The sequence below is a fragment of the Drosophila guanche genome, unplaced genomic scaffold (genome assembly GCF_900245975.1).
Source record: "Drosophila guanche unplaced genomic scaffold, DGUA_6, whole genome shotgun sequence".
NCBI lineage: Eukaryota > Metazoa > Arthropoda > Insecta > Diptera > Drosophilidae > Drosophila > Drosophila guanche.
The window spans coordinates 10715364-10733415 of NW_022995744.1; the positions used below are offsets into that span (position 1 = coordinate 10715364).

At 46.0% G+C, this 18052-nt stretch overlaps 9 protein-coding genes and 1 long non-coding RNA gene across 11 annotated transcripts; 5 read left to right on the forward strand and 5 right to left on the reverse strand.

Moving 5' to 3' along the window:
- The first annotated feature begins 161 nt into the window (after positions 1-161).
- Positions 162-1126, forward strand: LOC117579034 (charged multivesicular body protein 1b). The gene is made up of 2 exons (XM_034264720.1): positions 162-312; positions 410-1126. Exons 1-2 carry the CDS (start codon positions 291-293, stop codon positions 1000-1002), a joined length of 615 nt encoding a protein of 204 aa, XP_034120611.1. The 5' UTR covers positions 162-290; the 3' UTR covers positions 1003-1126.
- On the reverse strand, positions 1090-1753 carry LOC117579035. Its single transcript, XM_034264721.1, has 2 exons — positions 1501-1753; positions 1090-1448 (listed from the first exon to the last, which is right to left on the reverse strand). Exons 1-2 carry the CDS (start codon positions 1599-1601, stop codon positions 1157-1159), a joined length of 393 nt encoding a protein of 130 aa, XP_034120612.1. The 5' UTR covers positions 1602-1753; the 3' UTR covers positions 1090-1156.
- Positions 1754-2033: 280 nt separating this feature from the next.
- Positions 2034-2880, forward strand: LOC117579033 (SAGA-associated factor 11 homolog). The gene has a single exon (XM_034264719.1). It carries the CDS (start codon positions 2188-2190, stop codon positions 2803-2805), a length of 618 nt encoding a protein of 205 aa, XP_034120610.1. The 5' UTR covers positions 2034-2187; the 3' UTR covers positions 2806-2880.
- On the reverse strand, positions 2844-4376 carry LOC117579030 (gram-negative bacteria-binding protein 2-like). The gene is made up of 2 exons (XM_034264715.1): positions 3485-4376; positions 2844-3428 (listed from the first exon to the last, which is right to left on the reverse strand). Exons 1-2 carry the CDS (start codon positions 4356-4358, stop codon positions 2884-2886), a joined length of 1419 nt encoding a protein of 472 aa, XP_034120606.1. The 5' UTR covers positions 4359-4376; the 3' UTR covers positions 2844-2883.
- Positions 4377-4520: 144 nt separating this feature from the next.
- On the reverse strand, positions 4521-6070 carry LOC117579032 (gram-negative bacteria-binding protein 2-like). Its single transcript, XM_034264717.1, has 4 exons — positions 5935-6070; positions 5154-5876; positions 4807-5105; positions 4521-4738 (listed from the first exon to the last, which is right to left on the reverse strand). The coding sequence occupies exons 1-4, from the start codon at positions 6053-6055 to the stop codon at positions 4532-4534; spliced, it is 1350 nt and encodes a 449-aa protein (XP_034120608.1). The 5' UTR covers positions 6056-6070; the 3' UTR covers positions 4521-4531.
- Positions 6071-6093: 23 nt separating this feature from the next.
- On the reverse strand, positions 6094-9849 carry LOC117579028 (gram-negative bacteria-binding protein 1). Of its 2 annotated transcripts, XM_034264713.1 has the most exons (4): positions 9845-9849; positions 7658-7794; positions 6424-7595; positions 6094-6367 (listed from the first exon to the last, which is right to left on the reverse strand). In XM_034264713.1, the coding sequence occupies exons 2-4, from the start codon at positions 7782-7784 to the stop codon at positions 6170-6172; spliced, it is 1497 nt and encodes a 498-aa protein (XP_034120604.1). In that variant the 5' UTR covers positions 7785-7794; positions 9845-9849; the 3' UTR covers positions 6094-6169. The 2 variants fall into 2 exon arrangements, with proteins under 2 accessions (XP_034120604.1, XP_034120605.1); XM_034264714.1 differs by lacking the exon at positions 9845-9849 and having other exon boundaries at positions 7658-7960.
- LOC117579031 (gram-negative bacteria-binding protein 2-like) lies at positions 8195-9845 on the forward strand. The gene is made up of 4 exons (XM_034264716.1): positions 8195-8395; positions 8455-9198; positions 9254-9310; positions 9379-9845. The coding sequence occupies exons 1-4, from the start codon at positions 8263-8265 to the stop codon at positions 9834-9836; spliced, it is 1392 nt and encodes a 463-aa protein (XP_034120607.1). The 5' UTR covers positions 8195-8262; the 3' UTR covers positions 9837-9845.
- A 435-nt stretch (positions 9850-10284) lies between the features above and the next one.
- On the forward strand, positions 10285-14722 carry LOC117579237 (caprin homolog). Its single transcript, XM_034265019.1, has 4 exons — positions 10285-10764; positions 11287-11469; positions 11530-11696; positions 11752-14722. The coding sequence occupies exons 1-4, from the start codon at positions 10429-10431 to the stop codon at positions 13880-13882; spliced, it is 2817 nt and encodes a 938-aa protein (XP_034120910.1). The 5' UTR covers positions 10285-10428; the 3' UTR covers positions 13883-14722.
- Positions 14723-15159: 437 nt separating this feature from the next.
- On the forward strand, positions 15160-16882 carry LOC117579214. The gene is made up of 4 exons (XR_004573455.1): positions 15160-15310; positions 15413-15654; positions 15723-15888; positions 15952-16882. It is a non-coding gene; the product is annotated as an uncharacterized LOC117579214 (long non-coding RNA).
- LOC117579212 (E3 SUMO-protein ligase NSE2-like) lies at positions 16857-18005 on the reverse strand. The gene is made up of 2 exons (XM_034264981.1): positions 17815-18005; positions 16857-17743 (listed from the first exon to the last, which is right to left on the reverse strand). The coding sequence occupies exons 1-2, from the start codon at positions 17891-17893 to the stop codon at positions 17136-17138; spliced, it is 687 nt and encodes a 228-aa protein (XP_034120872.1). The 5' UTR covers positions 17894-18005; the 3' UTR covers positions 16857-17135.
- Positions 18006-18052: the final 47 nt, after the last annotated feature.

The window sequence follows — 18052 nt, forward strand, 5'->3', positions numbered from 1 at the left end:
CTACGGTATATTTACCGTATATTTTGAAAATGCAAGAGTATATTTCGGTATATTTCCGAGGGTGTGTCGGTAATAATATCAATTATTCAGCGGTCACACTGAATCTGACAACACTCCTTTAGCAGTCAGCTGTTTCATGTGTGTTTCCCAACACTGTCTGATAAATCTGACAAACAAAGTGATTCATCGCGATAAAACAACGTAAAATAAAATTCCCCATTTCCAGTTGATACCAACTGCCCTTTTTTTATCTCATTTGAAATAGTAAATTCATCAAGCTGGGTAACGACATGTCCACCTCATCAATGGAAAGTAAGTAAAGCAGTGCGATGACGCCATGCACCAGGCGGCTGTCTGGCCCCACAAAGAATATTGCTCACCCACACCACCCTCTTTACTCCACATACAGAACATCTCTTTAATCTAAAATTTGCGGTAAAGGAGCTGGAGCGAAACTCCAAGAAATGCGAGAAGGAGGAGAAGACGGAGAAGGCCAAAGCCAAGAAGGCCATCCAAAAGGGCAACATGGATGTGGCCCGCATTCACGCTGAGAACGCCATTCGACAGAAGAACCAGGCCGTCAACTACTTGCGCATGAGTGCTCGAGTGGATGCAGTAGCCAGTCGTGTGCAGTCTGCGCTGACCACACGCAAAGTCACTGGCTCCATGGCTGGCGTGGTCAAGGCCATGGATGCGGCCATGAAGGGCATGAATTTGGAGAAAATCTCATCTCTAATGGAAAAGTTCGAATCCCAATTCGAGGACTTGGACGTGCAGAGCTCTGTGATGGAGGGCACCATGTCTGATACTGTCACCACCTCGGTGCCCCAGGGCGATGTCGACAATCTGTTGCAGCAAGTGGCCGACGAGGCTGGCCTCGAGCTGAACATGGAGCTGCCCAGCGGTGTACAGAGCCAAACGATTGGTGCCTCCACCACCCAGGTCTCGCAGGAGCAAGATGAACTCACCCAGCGTCTGGCACGCTTAAGGCAGGCCGAATAAAAGCAGGGAGACATTCTATATAACGAATTCCCTGCCAGCATTCAATGCCGTTGAATTTCTCTGTTTTAGCTTTTAAGTACGGAAAAATATGAATAAGAATTATGTATTAGCTTTGACTCTTAAATATGTATACAATTGCAAGAATCAATTGATGTCAGCATATACCAGAATGTGGCTGCTGCTGCATTGTGGAGTTGAGATTGGGTTGAGGTTGTTTTGCACGCTGCTTCCGGGGCTTGCGTGTGGGATTTGCGGGTGCCGTTCCCCCATCGGGGGCCTGTTTGTTTTTCGGTTTCGGTCCTCGTCGCTTTTGCTCAGTCTTGCCCTTGGGATGCGGCGCCACCATGGGCACTGAACGCCAATTGTCGCCATGTTTGTCCAGTCGACGTTTCAGCATCTCCACATCGAAATTTCGTCGTCGCAATGTCTTTTTTATAGCATTTACTCTGAAAATTACTCGTAAAATTAACGATCAGGAAATCTTTCTGTTTGTTTTACCTCATAACACAGCGTTCATTGTCAGCCTGAATCCTCTGGCATTTATCAAAGAGCCTTTCGACTAACTGCTGATATATGTGCACCTTTTTATTTAGCAGCATTTTAGCAATTTGCTTGCAGTTCCAGAAAGATTGTTGTGCAGTCCGAGAAAGCTGTTTTTTATGTATTCTTCGATTTTGACATTCGCTCTAGTCTTGTTAGCCAGCTCACACCCTCAGCACTAAACCAATCATTTTTAACGATATTTTAGTACATTTTCAACAAGATTGGCTAACTTTTAACTCACTTTTACTGGATTCTCTTTAAAATATGTTTAAACAAAAAAGATCATAAATGTGCTCCAAATTGTATTTGTTTTGATACACGGCAACTACGCAGGAATGCATTTTTCACAGTGCTGCCAGACTAATCAAATTTTTTGAAGCAGCTCAATGAATAAAAATTTGTTGCGTACTTCCTTAATCCTACTCTTACTTATAATAAATAAATTAAGCATTTGACGTTATTGAAAATATTACAAAACTGTTGAGATTAATCAGGTTTAGAACGACTGAAATCCGACAAAGAAAAGCGCGACTGTCTGGCAACGCATTGACATTGTAGACACAAAAAGAAAACAAATCGAAATTTTTAAACTACACTTTGTGCTGCCCAGAGAAATCTTCCATAAAATAATAAAGTTCAATCATGTCTACAAATCCAAATACATTGAGCATGCCAACGTCAACAGCACCGGCGCAGGCAGCCGCTGCTCAAAGCCCTACCACACGCAAAGCGATTGCCAGCAACTTTCGCGAAGTGACCAAAGATCCCAAGAAACTGGACGAAGCCGCCAATCAGCTGTACGAATCGCTGCTGGAGGACGCTGTGACCGGCATTTTCATAGAGGTTCATCATTTACGCAAAACCGGCAATCTGTCGGCCCTGGACGGAGTGCCCGAGGAGTCGACACATCGCATTTGCGAAGTTCCAAATTTGGATATATTTGGCGTTTCCACGGCGAAGAAGGCAATTGATTGCACCTGCCCCAACTGTGACAGACTAGTGGCGGCAGCACGTTTTGCCCCACATCTTGAGAAGTGCATGGGCATGGGCCGTATATCGTCCCGCATCGCATCCCGTCGTCTGGCGACCAAGGAGGGCAGCAGTGCTAGCTCGAACTCCTCGTATGTGCATTCTGGAGCCAATACAGGCGGCACAGACGACGAAGACGATGTCGACTGGTCATCTGATAAACGCAAAAAGAAGTCCACACAAAACTCGCGAAACAATGGCTCCAAAAAGAACAACGGCAAAACATTTTAGACAGCTCCCGGTAAAGCTTTGTGCAATAATGGAGGAATGTGAATGTATTAAATTTCCTTTCATTGTACAAACAAACAATTAATTTCCATCTTTGTCTATGGCGTAGACCCGAACATGATCGATCACCAGCGTGGGCTTCTCCCAAGTCATCTTTTGGAGGATCTCCTTAAACAATTTTGCAGCATTTGGAAAGCTATTTGAATATTTGGCTACTTTTTGTTCCTTCATCAGGACATCATCGTCAAAGTTCATCCCACCACCAGCGGAAAGTCCCAGCACAAGATTACACTGCTCATTGAACCTCGATAGAACTGAAGAGTTGGATATGGCACCGAAGAATTTACCGTCTACTTTGAAAACAATTTGATCGGGCATCCAAATTATTGTATAATCATGAAAATCATGAGAGAAATGGTGTGCATCTTCATTGGCGCTCATAACCCAGTAATCCGTATGCCGCATATCGGTCTCAGCATTCCAAACCAGAGCACTGCCGAACAGCGATCTTCCATCAAAGCTATTAAGTTGTCTATCTTGGAGAAAAGCGTTCCCCCTGGCATAGAGACGAATTTGATCAACGAAATTGTTGGCAGAGCTTTTCTTCTTTGGCTGAAGTGCGAGATCTGCAATGAAAAAGTAGACTCTATATCGTGACCTTTCGCTGATCCGATTCACTTACATGGGAATAACCAATCGCCTTTCGGCATTAGGGCCCTGATCTCAACTCTTCCGTATTTGAAGGAGAAATGTTTCGAATGGATCTTAGCAGATCTAACAGGGGGAATGTTTCCCAAAGGTGTGAGTGGGCCGCACTCCAACCTCTCTTTATCCGGATTACTGGGAGTGCATCCTTTCAGTCTGAATATCTCGCCAGGAATGTGTTCGTGTTTGGCTATATGAATGTGCAGCTTGTTGTGGTCTATATACGAATATTTAGGATCAGCCACAAAAGCCACATATTCCTGATAGACTCCACCAGTACAATGCGAAACCACCTTGTGTTTCCAATTATCCTTGATGCGTTGACCATTACTAAAGTTGTCCTCGAAGATTAGCTCACCGCTAGAAAACTTTCTCCCTTTCGGATCCGCATATTCTGTCACAGTCTCATCTAAGCGAATTATCTCTGGCTTACAATGCTCGATCAGAGCTTTGAAGTCAATGTTTTTCCGGATCGCTGTGGGATGTTTAGCATCCAAGTGGCCCGTTCCATTAATATCGATGGTGTACACGGAGGTTTTGCTGCTTATCGCATTGTTTTCTCGTACCACCAGTGTCTGCAATCTAAGCTTGGCATCCTGCTGTATCTTGTTGGGGAGTTTAATCTTTCCTTTCCATGGGCTGTGCGATATGTACGTATAGTTGTTGTTCGCACATTCTTCAGTCAGCTGCTCAGCTCGAAAGAGTGTAGATTGGATACCTTCAAGCTTCCCTGGTAGCGATACGAACACCTCCGATTTGTGTACCTCCACCATTGGGTTCGGCAAATTGAACGCACTTAATAAACCCAGCAGCAGGCTGCTCAGCCAGCCGATCACACACCAACTCTTCATAATGGACAAAGAGAAACTGAGACTTGGGATTGCCCATCGATTCAGTTGCTGAAGACAGCGATAACCCATAGGTTATGCACCTCTGATAGCCAGCAAATGTACAGAGAACATACAAACAGACTACCATGCGAACACGGGGAAGTTGAAGAAGAAAGCCGCTGGAGTTTTTCCTTTTAAATATTATAATCATCATAATCGCTAATGGAATAAACTCTGATTGATCTAATGACTAGCTTAGGATGTTTCCACTTTTTTGATGCTTTTCGAAGTCCACCAGCTAGACTACCGTGCTGGTTTCGGAAAGGTTTTTGGTCAGATAAAATCCGCGAGTCGGGGAAATTATACTCTCCTCCGACAGTTGTTGCCAGCTCGATGTGACACTGTAAAGAAAGATGTTTCAAAAGATTGTAGTACTTCTTTTCACGATGCATTACAGACAAGGCCTTACCATGCTCTCACTCAACTGCGCCAGGATGTTATTGTCGGTTATTTTGGCATATATACGTCCATCCACCTTGAAGGTAATGCTGCTCTCCTTCCAAATGGCCGTGTAATTGTGAAAGTCTTCGCCAAAGTGCTTGCCGATAGAGATATGCTGCATAGCCTCATGTTTGTTGCCATACACAACGGCTCCGGCGAAGAGGGTCTTGCCACCAATATCGGTCCCGGCACTGTCCTGCAGTTGCTCGTTGCCTCGGACAATGGCCACGCGAATGGCACGCCCCATGTCGGATTTCAGCGAGAGAACTGTGTGAAATTGTAAATCACTTTCGTATTCGAATGGCCTCTAGTTACCTGGGAACAGCCAGTCTCCAATTGGCATTTTTGCTTCTATTTCGATTCGACAATACTTGAAAGTGGCAATGGATTTAATGCTCGCCGAATTATATGGTGGCCAAAACTTTCGAAAATTATTGTTAGGTTTCTTGCTGCCGCAGGACTGTTTATCTTTGGTTTGATCGGTGCAATTTTGAATATAAAATGGATTACTTTTGCTGTAGTTGGACGGTGTGACTTGCAGATGTAAGGCATTGTCTTTCACATATAAATTGTGTGGATGATCCACGAAGGCCACACCCTCGTAATTGGGAGAGGGAAGCTGTGATTGCTCCAGATGCCGCCAATTGTTTCTCCAACTCTCATCCTCAAATTGTTCTCTGAAGATCAGTCGTTCACCGCATTCGCAAGGCTCGTCATTGATGAGAGAATTTGATTGAATGCAAAATTTCTTGGGAAGTTTAAGTGTCTCGCAACTCCAGGGCCGCGGTGGAGTGGTCTTGACCCGCTGCACTCCACAAGTGCCTCTTGTTCCTCCTTCACCAGCTGATATTTTAAACGTTCTGCTAAAGATCTCCTTTTGATGAGTTTCAACAATGACCGAGACCTGAAGGGTATCATTTAGATACTCCTTTATAGCCCAGAGATGTCCTGAATTTGGATAAACTCTGTAATAAAAGGCTGCATCCTTGTTTGCACCGTAGTCGGTGAAGAAAAACACGGAACGAATCCTCTGGTCCTCTATGAAATTTCACGTTATTTGTGGATTTAATCAACAAAAATATATTTAAGCACTCACCTGGCAGCGATAACCAGAACCATTCGTTTTTCGTATAATTAAGTTGCGGCCGTATCTGAAAATCCCTCAAACCGAACACACAGCACACAGCTAACGAGAGCAACAACAGACAAAGCTGCATCGTATTCGACGCCAGGCACAACTAAACTGGGCTTAACATTTTACTGGGAGAGAGGGGCTGTACGAGCTTTATTCGTGATAAGATTCCGACACGAAAAAAATATAAATAAGATTATCAGTTGGCGTAGACGCGTACATAGTCGACCAGTAGGGACGGCTGCTTCCAGGAGGGAAGCCAATGATCTTTTGCCTCGAAGAAACGCAGCTTGGCCTGCGGATGATAATTCATCCATGGTTTCTCATAGGTGGCAGTGCGCAAATTATCCACAAAGTCCCCAAAGCCACCAACAGACATTCCCAGAGTGATGTAGAACTGAAATAAAATATGGATTTCACTTGAGTTCGATTTAATTTTAAAATTAATATTACCATTCGGTCGAATGGGGCCATGGGACCACCTTTCTTCCATCTTTTATTCAAGTCCAGCTCCGCAAAGCCACTCAGCATCTCTCCGTACACCTGTCCATCCACTGAGAAGCGCAGTCGCTCGCTGCTCCAGTCCAGGCTGTACGTATGAAAGTCGTCGCCAAAGTGTACATTTCTTCGCTGACTGGCCCAGATATCCTCGCGCTGCAGGGCATCCGTGGAGAGCACAGGCCCGGCATACAACGACCGACCATCGACGAGTTTGCCGTGCGGCATACGAAGCTTGGAGTTGCCCCTGGCCATGGCCACTCGCAGCTGTCCCGACTCGTACCCCGTCTGGCCGTACCATTCTGTCAGTGGTTCCAGCAGCAGCAGGGGGACCAGCCAGTCGCCTTTTGGCATCTTGGCCCGAATTTCTATGCGTCCGTATTTAATGGCAAACGATTCCTTGGTGCTGATGCGAGGTGCCACCACCGGAGGCATGATGGCACTTGGACCGCTGCCACTGGTATGCAGCGAACACTCCTTCTGGCTGTTGTGCGTGCCCGTGCAGCGCTCGGAGAGATCCAGCCGACAGTTCGATATGGACAGGTCTGGGCGATAGCTTGACCACAGAATGGGTTGGATCACAAGATTGCCATCCTGGACTCTGGCCTTTCCATCATATAGCACAAACTCGGCATCTTTGGTGTCCAGGGGTACACGAACCTCGTGCATCCAGCGGGTCTCGTTCAGTTGGTCGAATGTCTCGTGGAACAGCAACTGCCCCTTGCAAATGGGCGCGGATGAAGCCGGTGATATTGTCGTTGACGATGGTTCACATACTTCGGGCTGCGCTCTCTCAGATGATGATGATGACGGGCGAATGGTGTCCTCAGTGTTTAGACTGTTATTCTCTGTTGGCTCCTCAGTCGTGCAACCCTTGGGCAGATTCTCTCCAGACAATGTGCAAACATGAATAGGTTGCGCTAGATCTTGGAAGATTGCCCTTTCATGCTGCACACTCGTCCAAATGTACAACACATCATGGGCCCGCAGCGGTACAGAAAGAAAATCATGGGACCAGACCTTATTCTGCGGCTCCAGCAGCCGTGTGCTGTACTGTCCCTGAGTAAACGAAGTGAAATTCCGATTGCGATTCACATTGAAAGCCACCAACCTCACGCCAGTCTCATCTGTCAAGGGAAAGAACACGAAATGAGCACTTTATAAATAAGCGACTGATGGAATTTATTACCTGGTATTGACACACGAAAACCATTATCCAACAGCTCCACCTTGGCCGTGGGCACCTTATAGCCTTCGCTGTGCCCAATCTTAGTCCAGAGCAGCAGAAATACGCCAATTGTTGTTAGTCCATGCATTCTCAGGCTTCTTTTCGTATACTAAACTTTGTTCCAGCTTTGATCTGACTCAGCTGAGCAAGCGAGAGGTCGCGACGGCTGCAGCCTGTCTTCCAGACCGGTTCTCGTGTATTTGCGATTGTTTGCAGAGACTGAGTTTGGTATATTCAAATGTAGAAGTTCCAGCACTGAAGAGGCTCCTCTCTGTGAACGAAACATTATTCTATATTTTCTTCAGATCTAGCATTTGACGCCGAATTATTGACGTTTTAACGGCACTCTGATTAGTGCTTCGAGAGCGGGAAGGAACGACTACTGGAATTGCTGTGCGATAACGAAAGCTTATTTGATCCGAGATTGGGGAGAGAGCGCTGAGCGAGCTTGTAATCGGCATAAGCTTTGAAATCAAGATTTTTCCATCAGTTACATGTCCGACTTCTAAGAACAATAAGCGTTGCGGATTAAATTTGAATAAATTGAAAGCAATTAAAACTGCGTCATGCGCTGGAAAACTCTTCTCTGTTGCACTCTGTGGCTTCTGCTGCTGAAAAGCAATAAAAATGTGGCCTTTAAAATTCCCAGCATTGACTTTGAAATGCTTAATGAACGCGGCTTTGAAGTGTCCTTGCCAGGTAACGTCCAGCGGCAAGGTCAAGTCGATGGATTGAGGAAAAAGTCTGTCTGTTTTCAGATGAGCCTGGCATGCAACGGGTCTTCTATATGCTGCAAATAGATGATAGCTGTCCGGCGCTGATGGACTACATAACGGAGTCAAAGAATGGAAGCTGGACCAGCAGACAAAAGACGAGTCTGCAGAACAATGATAAGCTGCAAATTTCTGTTCTGGTGCAATACAACGACGAGATCTACGAGAAGAGCGAGACTCGAGTGATTTTAAACACTCGATTGCTGACTACCCGCGACAGCGCTTCTCGGAGCATTACCTATCCCAGCGGTGAGGGTGAATGCGAGGCCTATTTGGCGCCAGAGAAGCAGAAGCGCTGCAAGCCAGCTCAGAGTATCGTCAGTAGCAGCCGTCAGACCTGCCAGGGTGAGCTGCTCTTTGAGGATAACTTCAGTGAGGCGCAGCTGAATCGCAGCACGTGGAAGCATGACATACGCCAGCGCATGTATCATGTGGAGGAGGAGCTGGTGGCCTTTGATGATTCACCGCGCAACTCCTACCTGAAGGAGGGCCATTTGCACATTGTTCCCATTGTGGCGAGCGAGGTGGTCGAGGGCAGTTTCAAGCTGGGAGATCGCTGCACAGCCGTCGAGAGCCCCGAGCAGGAGTGCAACATTGCCCAGGGTAGCTTTTATACCATCAAACCTCCAGTTTCCTCGGCCCAAATCCACACACGGGACTCCTTCAGCTTTAAGTTCGGCAAGATCGTGGTGCGGGCAAAGTTACCCAAAGGCGACTGGCTTTTTCCATGTAAGTGGCAAAGTTAGATAAATTTCCACACGATTTCGTCATCTTAAAACCTTAGACATAATGCTGCAGCCCGTGTCAACATATGCGGAAACACATTATGCCAAACAACTGCGTAAGTGTGAACGATCAGAAAGTTGTTGCCTCTCAGTTTGCAGACTCAGTTTTTCGGTTAATTCTTAGGTATTGCGTACGCCAGAGGAAACGCTCACCTGCAGAGCAAGCAGCAGGAGGACATCTCCGGGAGTCACCTTTATGGCGGCATGGTTGTCTGGCATCATGGACGTGCTGTGCAGTTCCTCAAGGATCGTTTGAAGAAGGCTCATTACGGGGATAGTTTCCACAACTACACAATGATCTGGCAGCGGGATAAGATCACGTTGATGGTGGACGAAGAGATCTATGGAGAGCTCTACGATGGTTTGCCTTTCTTCAATGAGAAGTGTTTCATCATATTTGGCGTTACCGTCGGCGGCTTTCTCAATTTTGACGACAGCATTTTGCAAAAAGACGTGAAGCCATATCGGAACAAGGAGCCGCGTGCGGCTCTTTCCTTTTGGCAACAGCGTGAAACTTGGGCTCCCACATGGGGCAAGCACAGTGCCATGATTATAGATTATGTTCGTGTCTATGCAGAGTAAAGAACCACATACATTTTGTTTTCTTTCTCACAAAACACCTTTTCGCTGCACTTAGTAAAAAAATTGAAACTCGATATTTATTTCCGCGATTCCCATCTGGGCGATACTTTTCTCCCATCTCGTACGATATTTTCATCCCATTACTGGCACAGAAAAGTGTGACCGCTCTGCATATACAACCATGTGACTTCGGTAATTAAACTATGGTAAAAAGTTAAGTAAAGAATAATTGAAAAGGGCTAAATTGTAGATAATTGATGAATGAATAAAATAAAACTGTAACATTGGTGCTGAGAGTCTTTACTAGCTTTTAATGTTGATATGAATATCAAAATTAATTAACATGGTTTTATGGTATATTTACCGTATATTTTCAATATAAAAAAAACAACGTGTATTTCGGTATATCGTTGATGCGGTAAATTTCATCGATAAATCCGCGGTCACACTGGTTGGTTCATTTGACATTTTTTGCGGAGTGTGTTTTTTTTTCGAGGAGCAGTTAAAAGAACAGAAAAAAAGCAACTTTTCAACGATCATTCCCGTTTTCACGCTAAAGTAGTAAGCAACTAGAAGAACACATCGGCACACCATGCCTTCGGCTGCTACCACAATTACCAACAACAGCAATAGCAAGGAGAAACGCGCCTCGGTCAGCTCCATCGGTGGTGTCGGCGTGAGCGGAATCGGTAGCAGCTCGAGCACCAATGGGCGCAGCAGTAGCCCCAGCTTGACCGAAAAATCGTCGACGGCACCGGCAGCTGATGGCAGCCAAACTGATTTGAGCAACAACAATGGGAGCAATGAAAATACAGCCAAAGCACTGAAGACTGCCGTGGCTGCTGCTGCTGCTGCCGAACCGTACAATCCCCTGAAGCAAATGCTGGTTACCATTGAGCACAAAATTCGGAACTTGGAGAAGCGCAAGGTCTGTATAAATGGAAGAGCCCCCATTGCATAAAGTCCACCTGCCCAAAAAATGTGGAACAAAGGATTTACAATTTGTTCTTTGCATTGCCCTCCATTTTTATTTTCATTCTCTTATGTTGCTTTGTTTCATTTCGCCTTTTCCCCCCCTCTCGTGTATTTGCGATTTTTCGCGACGCCATGTTTTCTATTGCACAGCGTTGCCAGCTCTAGTGCAGCTCAACGTTCTGACCGGCATGTCCCCATAAACAAAACATTTACAATTATTTGGAGCTTTGTAAACTTTTCAGCATTTGTACAACAATAATTGTATACGTGTACAATAGTAGCTGTTGCATTACATTTGTTCTAGTTCTTAAATTCGCACTTCTAACAGCTGAGAGTCTGCCGGCAGTCTGGCAACACCGTAGCCGGTGAACCAATTTACATTTTTGCTTGCCTCTTTTCCTATTGTTTATGTGCCAAACCATGAGTAATGTCCACAAAACTAATAAACTGATTGTTTGCATTTTCTGATAAACAGACAAAACTGGAATCTTATCGCGCCATACAAACAGGCGGCAAGGAACTGAGCGCTGACCAGGCGTCTGCTGTGGCCAAATACGATGCGGTCCTGGCCAATCTGGAGTTTGCCCGCGAGCTGGCCAAGCAAATGCAACAGCAGTCCAAAGAGGCCGAAAAGGAGCAGAAGAAACAGGCACGCAAGGTAAGCATCGTGTATTCTGATCAAGTTGAACGAATATTGGACAAATCTTTGTAATTGAAGGACAACCAGGCCAAGTTGCTGGCTGAGACTGCCAAGATTCGTGAGGTTTTGATCATTCAGAACGTGCTCAACTGCTTCAATGATGAACAAGTTCGAAACGATTTCCTGGCGGGCGAGAACGGAGCGCAAAAGTTGGAGAGCGGCGAACTGGAGGTGCTGGAGAAATTGTAAGTAGATCGACAAAGAAGAGATCTCGAGAGCTAATTCTTTGTTCACCCTTAGCTACAATGAGACCCAAACCCGTCGCCCGGAAACTGCTGAAGACATAAGCTTCTTAGCCACTGCCCAGAAAGCGGCCGAGCTGTTCTCCCTGACGATCAATGCCAAGCCCAAGGCCTACGGTGAAATCACCTTCGAAAAGGTGCGTGCTCTCTTCCAACAGATCCAGGACAGCGGATATCTCGACAAGTACTATCAAGTGCCGGTCGAGAACGCGGTGGCCAACAGCACAGACAGTGGCACTGGAAGCGGCGAGGGCGATGTCGGGGAGATATTGCTGAATGATGGCACCGTAGAACTGGAAACGGAGTTGCCTTCCGAGCCGTCAGCTCGCACTTCCCTTGAGGAGGGTCTTGATAATGTGCATTTGGGTGGCAATCCTGAAGTGGAGCAGCAGCATCAGCAGCTGCAACACGAACGCCCAAATCACATTCAGCTTGACCCTCAGCTCCTGCGTGCTCCAGTGGAGAAGCCGCAGCCGCCGCAAAACATGGTGGTGCAACAGCCTCCAATCTCTCAACCAACGACCACTCCTGTGCATGTTGTGTATGCTTCGCCGCTGCCTCCTCAGCAACAACAGCCACCACCGCCTCACCCACACAAGCTGCTGAGCAGTCCCGTGAATCTCCAGGCCTTGCAGCAGACGGGAGCAGCTCCTCCTCCCCCTCAGCAGCAACAGCAGCAGCAGCCGCCTCCTCCTCACTTCGCCCCCACAGTTCGTGCTGTCGAGCAGAATTACTTCAAGCAGCCACCGCATCCCCAGGCAGCAGGCTTGCAGGCTCCCACACCGCAGCAGCAACAGTTTATGCAACAACTGCGTCCATTGGCGGAGGTTTTGGGCACAGGAACCTTCCACTTTCTGCAGGACAGTGAACTGGACAATCCTGAGGTCTTGCCTCCTCCACCCCCATCCAACCAGGGATTGATCTTCGAGGCTCGGCCACACTACATTGAAGAGCCTCCACAGGCCATACAGACCCTGACCTTTACCAATCAATCCTTCCCCTCGCAGCCGCAACAGCCGAAGCCGCAGCCACAGGCCCCTCCACAGCAGCAGCAACTCTTCTCGCCAGTTTTAATCCACGAGCAGCGCCAGCAGCAGCCGCAACAGCAACCCATGTTAATCATGGCACGCCTACCGCCCCAGCAGCAGCCACAGCCTCAACCACAACCGCAGCTGGCTCCGCCACAGCAGGCTCCGCAAGGCATCGGCATGCAGCCAGGAGATGTAACCTCAGTGTTTCCCTACGACAGTGCTGTTGTGACCTACGAGCAACAAATCCAGCAGCAGCTCAAGGAACAACAGCAGCTGGAAGAGACCTCTATAGGGAACACATCATCTGTAGGAGCTGGTGGCGATGTGGAGAACAACGAATGGAGTGCCCGTAATAACGACACCAATGCCGCAGCCACCGCTGCACTTACGAATGTCTTGAAAGCCCAGTCCTCGTCGATAGTAGAGTCCACACCGCCGGCACAGCCTAATAAATGGAGTTCGGAAATGAATGCCATGAGCAGTGCCGCCTCAAACGGCAGCAACAACAGCCATAAGCAGGAGTGGGCCACTCCACGCGACAATAGCAGCGGCAGCGGATATCCAGAAAACGAAGGCAACAACCATTGGAACAGTTCTCAGCAAGATGGACGTCGCAATTCCGGAAACTACCAGCGTCGCAGTGCTGGAGGAGACGACAGACGCGATCGGGATCGGGATCGTGACCGCGAACAGGGTGGACGTGGCGATGAGCGCCGTAATGGTGGCGAAAGGGGAAGCTATCGCTCGCGTCAGTACGGAAACTCGACAAACGGACGCAATCCCGGTGGTAACAGTGGCGTGTACTTCCGCAACAACGAGTCGGGAAGCGGAGGCAACAACTATTACCAGAACGGCAGCGGAGTCTACAACAAGGAGTCGCGCTATGATTCTGCAGGAGGCGGTGGAAGCTATCGCGGCCAGCGTGGTGGAAACCAGCAGAGGAACGGCACTGGCTCGTTTGGCGGTGGCAGGCCCTTGGGCGATCGTGGTCGAGGCGGAGCGGGTGGCCAGGGTGCAGGTGGCGAGCGCGGTGGCTACATAAATCAACGCCAGACACAGCCACAGCGCATTCCAATTGGATTGGAGAATAAAAACTGAGCAAACAATACGTATTACCATTAAACAAAAAGGAAAACATTATGCAAAATTATACCGAAACACACACACAGATAACGAACACTGATCATCCTCCACATGCAAGCAAAGGCAACGTAGACGTACAATTACTATTACGACGTTAGACTCCAAACAACAAGAAAATATGAAAATTAATAACAAATTCGTCTAGAGCAAATCACAATTAGGGGCAGGGAAAGTGGCAGCGGCAGCATGAGCCTGTGAGGAATCCGATTCTTGCGCATTTTTTTAAAACCATGTATAATTCTTTCCCTTAATTACGATTTATTTACGTATTAATAAAAACAAAATAGTTGTTAGAAAAACAAAGAAAAATTCAAAGGATCTACGACTATATACAGGAAAAACTAAAACCGCTCTAAGGGTGTTTCTAAAACTCCCAGACACGACAGGACAGAAAGATCTTAAACACAACAAAAATATGAGCAAAGTACATAACCCCGAAAGTCTCTCCCCATCCCATTCTCCTCGATTAACCTTAACAATTCTGTTTGGCTGCGGTGAAGCTGAATCTAATAACGAACAGAGACCGAGTGCGGGGGGAAATAAAAAAGTATTTATACGTCTTAGCAATTAAATAACAATTCTGAATTATACAAATTAATTACTATTACCTATATATATAAACGAAGGATAAATATATTTTTAGTTCTTTTGCTCTTACTCTGTCATGCTATATCCCATTTCAATATTATTTTTTTTGTTTAGTTTTGCCAAAAACATAAAAACACAAACGAAACGATAAAAAAAAACAAAATGCAAAACCACGTATGAAAATAATAGTTGTAATTAACTCTATGCAAAAAAAAGAAGATGCATGCACACTAAGAGTGCATTATAAATGAAATGAAACGATTTATGTATTTGCAACATAGTACATACATTAAAAAAAACATTATGTATATGTATACGAGTCGCTAATTTCAAGGATTTTAGGGATTTTAAACTGATAACGCGGTAGTAACGAGTGGTCGTGGTTTCTTACTATCCTGGAAAAGTAGTTTGTTCGTCCAAAGTGACCAATATTGTAGAAAACAGTACCAAGATCTGCCCATAATTAATGATAATACCTTGCGCCGATTTGTTTGAATATAATCGATGACGTTTCATGGCTGTTAGACTTTGTCAGACATCAATATTATATTTTCGATATGTCTGTCTCCTATCGATGTTTTTAAAATGAAAATGTATATTTTGAGGGTTGTGAGGTGTATTTTATCGTTATTTCCGCGGTCTGGTCGCACAGCTGGTTTCCAAAATAACAAAAATCACATTTTCTGAAAAACAAATTCAATTATGTTAATTCAAGCATTAAAATCTTAAGTAAAACGATACACACTCATGACGGATATTGGTGATGTCAATTGCAGTACGAGCCCAAAGCGGCAGGTATCAAACAGCATCCTCTGCAACGTTCGGCCCTCCATGTGCCGTCTGCTCCATCGTTTGGATGATAGTTTTGCAAATTGTACAAACTTGTTATGGTTTCAGAATTCTAGACTTGTGGTGCGTGCGTCCACGTTTCGACTGGCGAGGTCTCCTCCTGCTGGAAAAGTTTTATGGCACGTGGATCGGTAGCACTCGCACCAAGCCGGAAAGGTCCAAGGAGCTGTAAGCATGAAGAATTTTATCCACGGGGACATGTGTCGTCTTTGAGCCTGTCTGCCGCAGTACTTTCTGCGAATCGCTTTCAATCGAGCTGCTGCACTGCTCGTGGATGAAATGGCAACGAAGTAAGATTCGATTAGCTCACCTATCGGCAATCCATTTTGATGTCTAAGAAATATTGTCTCCCCCCCAGATACAATACTCAACGCTCCAGGGACATCTGTCTCCATATATTGACCCGGGTCATTCGTCTGAATGAGCCAGAATAGTTGGCTTGCGCCGACTGTGGCTGGCCAAGTTGGTCACCAGGGCAATTACAGCACTTTAGTATCTGTTTGGACAGGCGATTGGGTGAAAAGGTATAATGGTATAATGACTCTGCCAACCGCTCTCTTTTTACATACTCCCGTTTTGTCTTTCAGAAAATCGAAAAGGTTTTCGACATCATGGTGCGTTGCAGCACTACAATACACAGATGGCCGCCTCAAACGGCAGCAACAACAGCCATAAGCAGGAGTGGGCCACTCCACGCGACAATAGAAGCGGCAGCGGATATCCAGAAAACGAAGGCAACAACCATTGGAACAGTTCTCAGCAAGATAGACGTCGCAATTCCGGAAAAAACAACAAAAAATGTACTATGGAACTACGATTTGGTGCATACCTTTAATGACTTGAGATTTAAAAGAAACGCCGAGTTTCATAGCAGCCAGCTCTAGACACGATGAAAAAACATAAAAACCAGCTACCTTCTGCTGATTTATGTTAGCCTAGTACTCGGTCCGAAAATTTCCATTGAGCGAAGCAATTTGAAAGGTTGTTTGTTGTACAACAAACACAGCACACAGCACACATTTTTGTTATATTGCTTTCTCCTTCATTTGGTGACCGATCAGGACATGAAACACCTCCTCGTGATCAGGCGAATGTCCTTTATCGTTTTCAATCCTTTCGGATGTAAGGACTTTAAGGATAATGGCATTTTAGGGATATTTTTAAATGGAATCCCCATAACGCCATAGCTTGGCTGTGTCCTGTCGGAGCAGGACATGCCACACCTCCTCGTGATCGGGACAAAGTCCCGGTCCGATTACAATCACTTCGGATGGAAGGATAATGGATGTTTAAGGATGTTTTTAAGCTAGAATCTATACAACGCTATAACTCGGCTGTTTCCTGTCAGATCATGACATGCCATGCCTCCTTGGGAGCGGAACTGTCTCCTCTATCCTTTGAGCCCAAAGGGTCTCAAAGACTGCAGGATATGGCTGTTTTACGCATTTTTGTAAGAAGTTTCGTGTTAGCCCCCAAAAGATACTTCAAAATATGATAACTGTATTGAGCACCCCGAAAGTATGCTACGCCTTTTATTGATAAGCAAATACTTGGCTCCTAACAAATTTTTACAAAATGGTTATTATATGTTGTGTATGCTAATCTTAACCTGAACCTGCTTCGGTTAAAGGATAATCCTGATGGCAGCACAATAAGGAGTCGCTCATGTAGTGCAATGTATAGTCATGTTTTGCTGGACTGGAGGCCACAGAGTAGACATTCTCCTTGGCCTTCTGTTGGACTTTCTGTATATCCTAATATTAAAACGCTACTAATCAGATTCGTCAGAGTCAGAATCGATGACTAAATCCTGCGCAGACAGGTGACGACGCAGCTTCTCTAGAGCCTCGAGGTCCTTCACTAAATGGGAGGGTTGAATGTAGTGCTCATTAGCACAGCCCGATACAGGACAGCGAATACCGAGGTTATTCTTGATCATGGCGTTAACCGATCCACTGTCGTAGATATGACCACACATCTTGTTACGCACGGGCTCCTTCATCAGCATCATGGACCACGGGTCGTGTAGGGAGAACACGTCGCCGCCGGTTTGCACAACTTCGGACATACTGCAATCACCTTCGCCAGCAGGATCAGTGGCGTCGGCCAAATAGGATTCCATTTCTTTCTTAAAGGCTTTGTATTTGGTTGTGTTCTTCACATTGGAAGATTTTTTAGCGGCATCCTTCTTGAGTTCATCAACTTTTTGTACGAGCTCCTCCGGAGTGGCACTCTCGCCCTTGGCCTGTTCTATGGCCTTGCACGCGTCTTTATGCTCCTGTTCCATTTGAATCACTTTTTCGCACATATTCAGTCGCAGCCTGGCGCTTTCTTCGAGGAAACTTTTAATTTCGCCCTTCGCATCGCAATCGCCAAGAGCTGTTTGGATTTAGAGCACAAATTCAAATAAATAAGCAACTTGGAAATGTGTGGATGATGATATACCATACCGTCGGCCATTTGCTTGAAGAGCCTAGTGTTTTCAATGAGCAGGAGCAGGTTGTCTTCCACCTCCTTTTTGAAATCCATCAAGCATACAATGTTTATTCGAGGCTATACGAGAATTACAGCATTTTTAGTTAATGTTGTTTTGATGTTGTTTGTGCCAATTTGTACCTAGAGGTGTGACCGCAGAATGATCGATCTAATATACCACACAACCCTCAGAAATATATCTTCTTATTTTAA

Excerpts from the sequence above, each read along its gene's own strand:
- LOC117579034 (XM_034264720.1), top strand. The coding sequence starts at position 291 with ATGTCCACCTCATCAATGGAAA. Across the intron at positions 313-409 it reads GTCCACCTCATCAATGGAAA|AACATCTCTTTAATCTAAAA; the intron begins GTAAGTAAAGCA and ends CTCCACATACAG.
- LOC117579035 (XM_034264721.1), bottom strand. The coding sequence starts at position 1,601 with ATGCTGCTAAATAAAAAGGTGCACATATATCAGCAGTTAGTCGAAAGG. Across the intron at positions 1,449-1,500 it reads AATGAACGCTGTGTTATGAG|AGTAAATGCTATAAAAAAGA; the intron begins GTAAAACAAACA and ends AGTAATTTTCAG.
- LOC117579033 (XM_034264719.1), top strand. The coding sequence starts at position 2,188 with ATGTCTACAAATCCAAATACATTGAGCATGCCAACGTCAACAGCACCG.
- LOC117579030 (XM_034264715.1), bottom strand. The coding sequence starts at position 4,358 with ATGAAGAGTTGGTGTGTGATCGGCTGGCTGAGCAGCCTGCTGCTGGGT. Across the intron at positions 3,429-3,484 it reads AGGCGATTGGTTATTCCCAT|ATCTCGCACTTCAGCCAAAG; the intron begins GTAAGTGAATCG and ends TTTTCATTGCAG.
- LOC117579032 (XM_034264717.1), bottom strand. The coding sequence starts at position 6,055 with ATGCAGCTTTGTCTGTTGTTGCTCTCGTTAGCTGTGTGCTGTGTGTTC. Across the intron at positions 5,106-5,153 it reads TGGAGACTGGCTGTTCCCAG|TTCTCTCGCTGAAATCCGAC; the intron begins GTAACTAGAGGC and ends AATTTCACACAG. Across the intron at positions 4,739-4,806 it reads CGCAGTTGAGTGAGAGCATG|TGTCACATCGAGCTGGCAAC; the intron begins GTAAGGCCTTGT and ends CTTTCTTTACAG.
- LOC117579028 (XM_034264713.1), bottom strand. The coding sequence starts at position 7,784 with ATGCATGGACTAACAACAATTGGCGTATTTCTGCTGCTCTGGACTAAG. Across the intron at positions 7,596-7,657 it reads TTTTCGTGTGTCAATACCAG|ATGAGACTGGCGTGAGGTTG; the intron begins GTAATAAATTCC and ends TTCCCTTGACAG. Across the intron at positions 6,368-6,423 it reads TGGCCCCATTCGACCGAATG|TTCTACATCACTCTGGGAAT; the intron begins GTAATATTAATT and ends ATTTTATTTCAG.
- LOC117579031 (XM_034264716.1), top strand. The coding sequence starts at position 8,263 with ATGCGCTGGAAAACTCTTCTCTGTTGCACTCTGTGGCTTCTGCTGCTG. Across the intron at positions 9,199-9,253 it reads AGGCGACTGGCTTTTTCCAT|ACATAATGCTGCAGCCCGTG; the intron begins GTAAGTGGCAAA and ends TTAAAACCTTAG. Across the intron at positions 9,311-9,378 it reads ACATTATGCCAAACAACTGC|GTATTGCGTACGCCAGAGGA; the intron begins GTAAGTGTGAAC and ends GTTAATTCTTAG.
- LOC117579237 (XM_034265019.1), top strand. The coding sequence starts at position 10,429 with ATGCCTTCGGCTGCTACCACAATTACCAACAACAGCAATAGCAAGGAG. Across the intron at positions 10,765-11,286 it reads GGAACTTGGAGAAGCGCAAG|ACAAAACTGGAATCTTATCG; the intron begins GTCTGTATAAAT and ends TCTGATAAACAG. Across the intron at positions 11,470-11,529 it reads AGAAGAAACAGGCACGCAAG|GACAACCAGGCCAAGTTGCT; the intron begins GTAAGCATCGTG and ends TTGTAATTGAAG.
- LOC117579212 (XM_034264981.1), bottom strand. The coding sequence starts at position 17,893 with ATGGATTTCAAAAAGGAGGTGGAAGACAACCTGCTCCTGCTCATTGAA. Across the intron at positions 17,744-17,814 it reads CTTCAAGCAAATGGCCGACG|CTCTTGGCGATTGCGATGCG; the intron begins GTATGGTATATC and ends AAATCCAAACAG.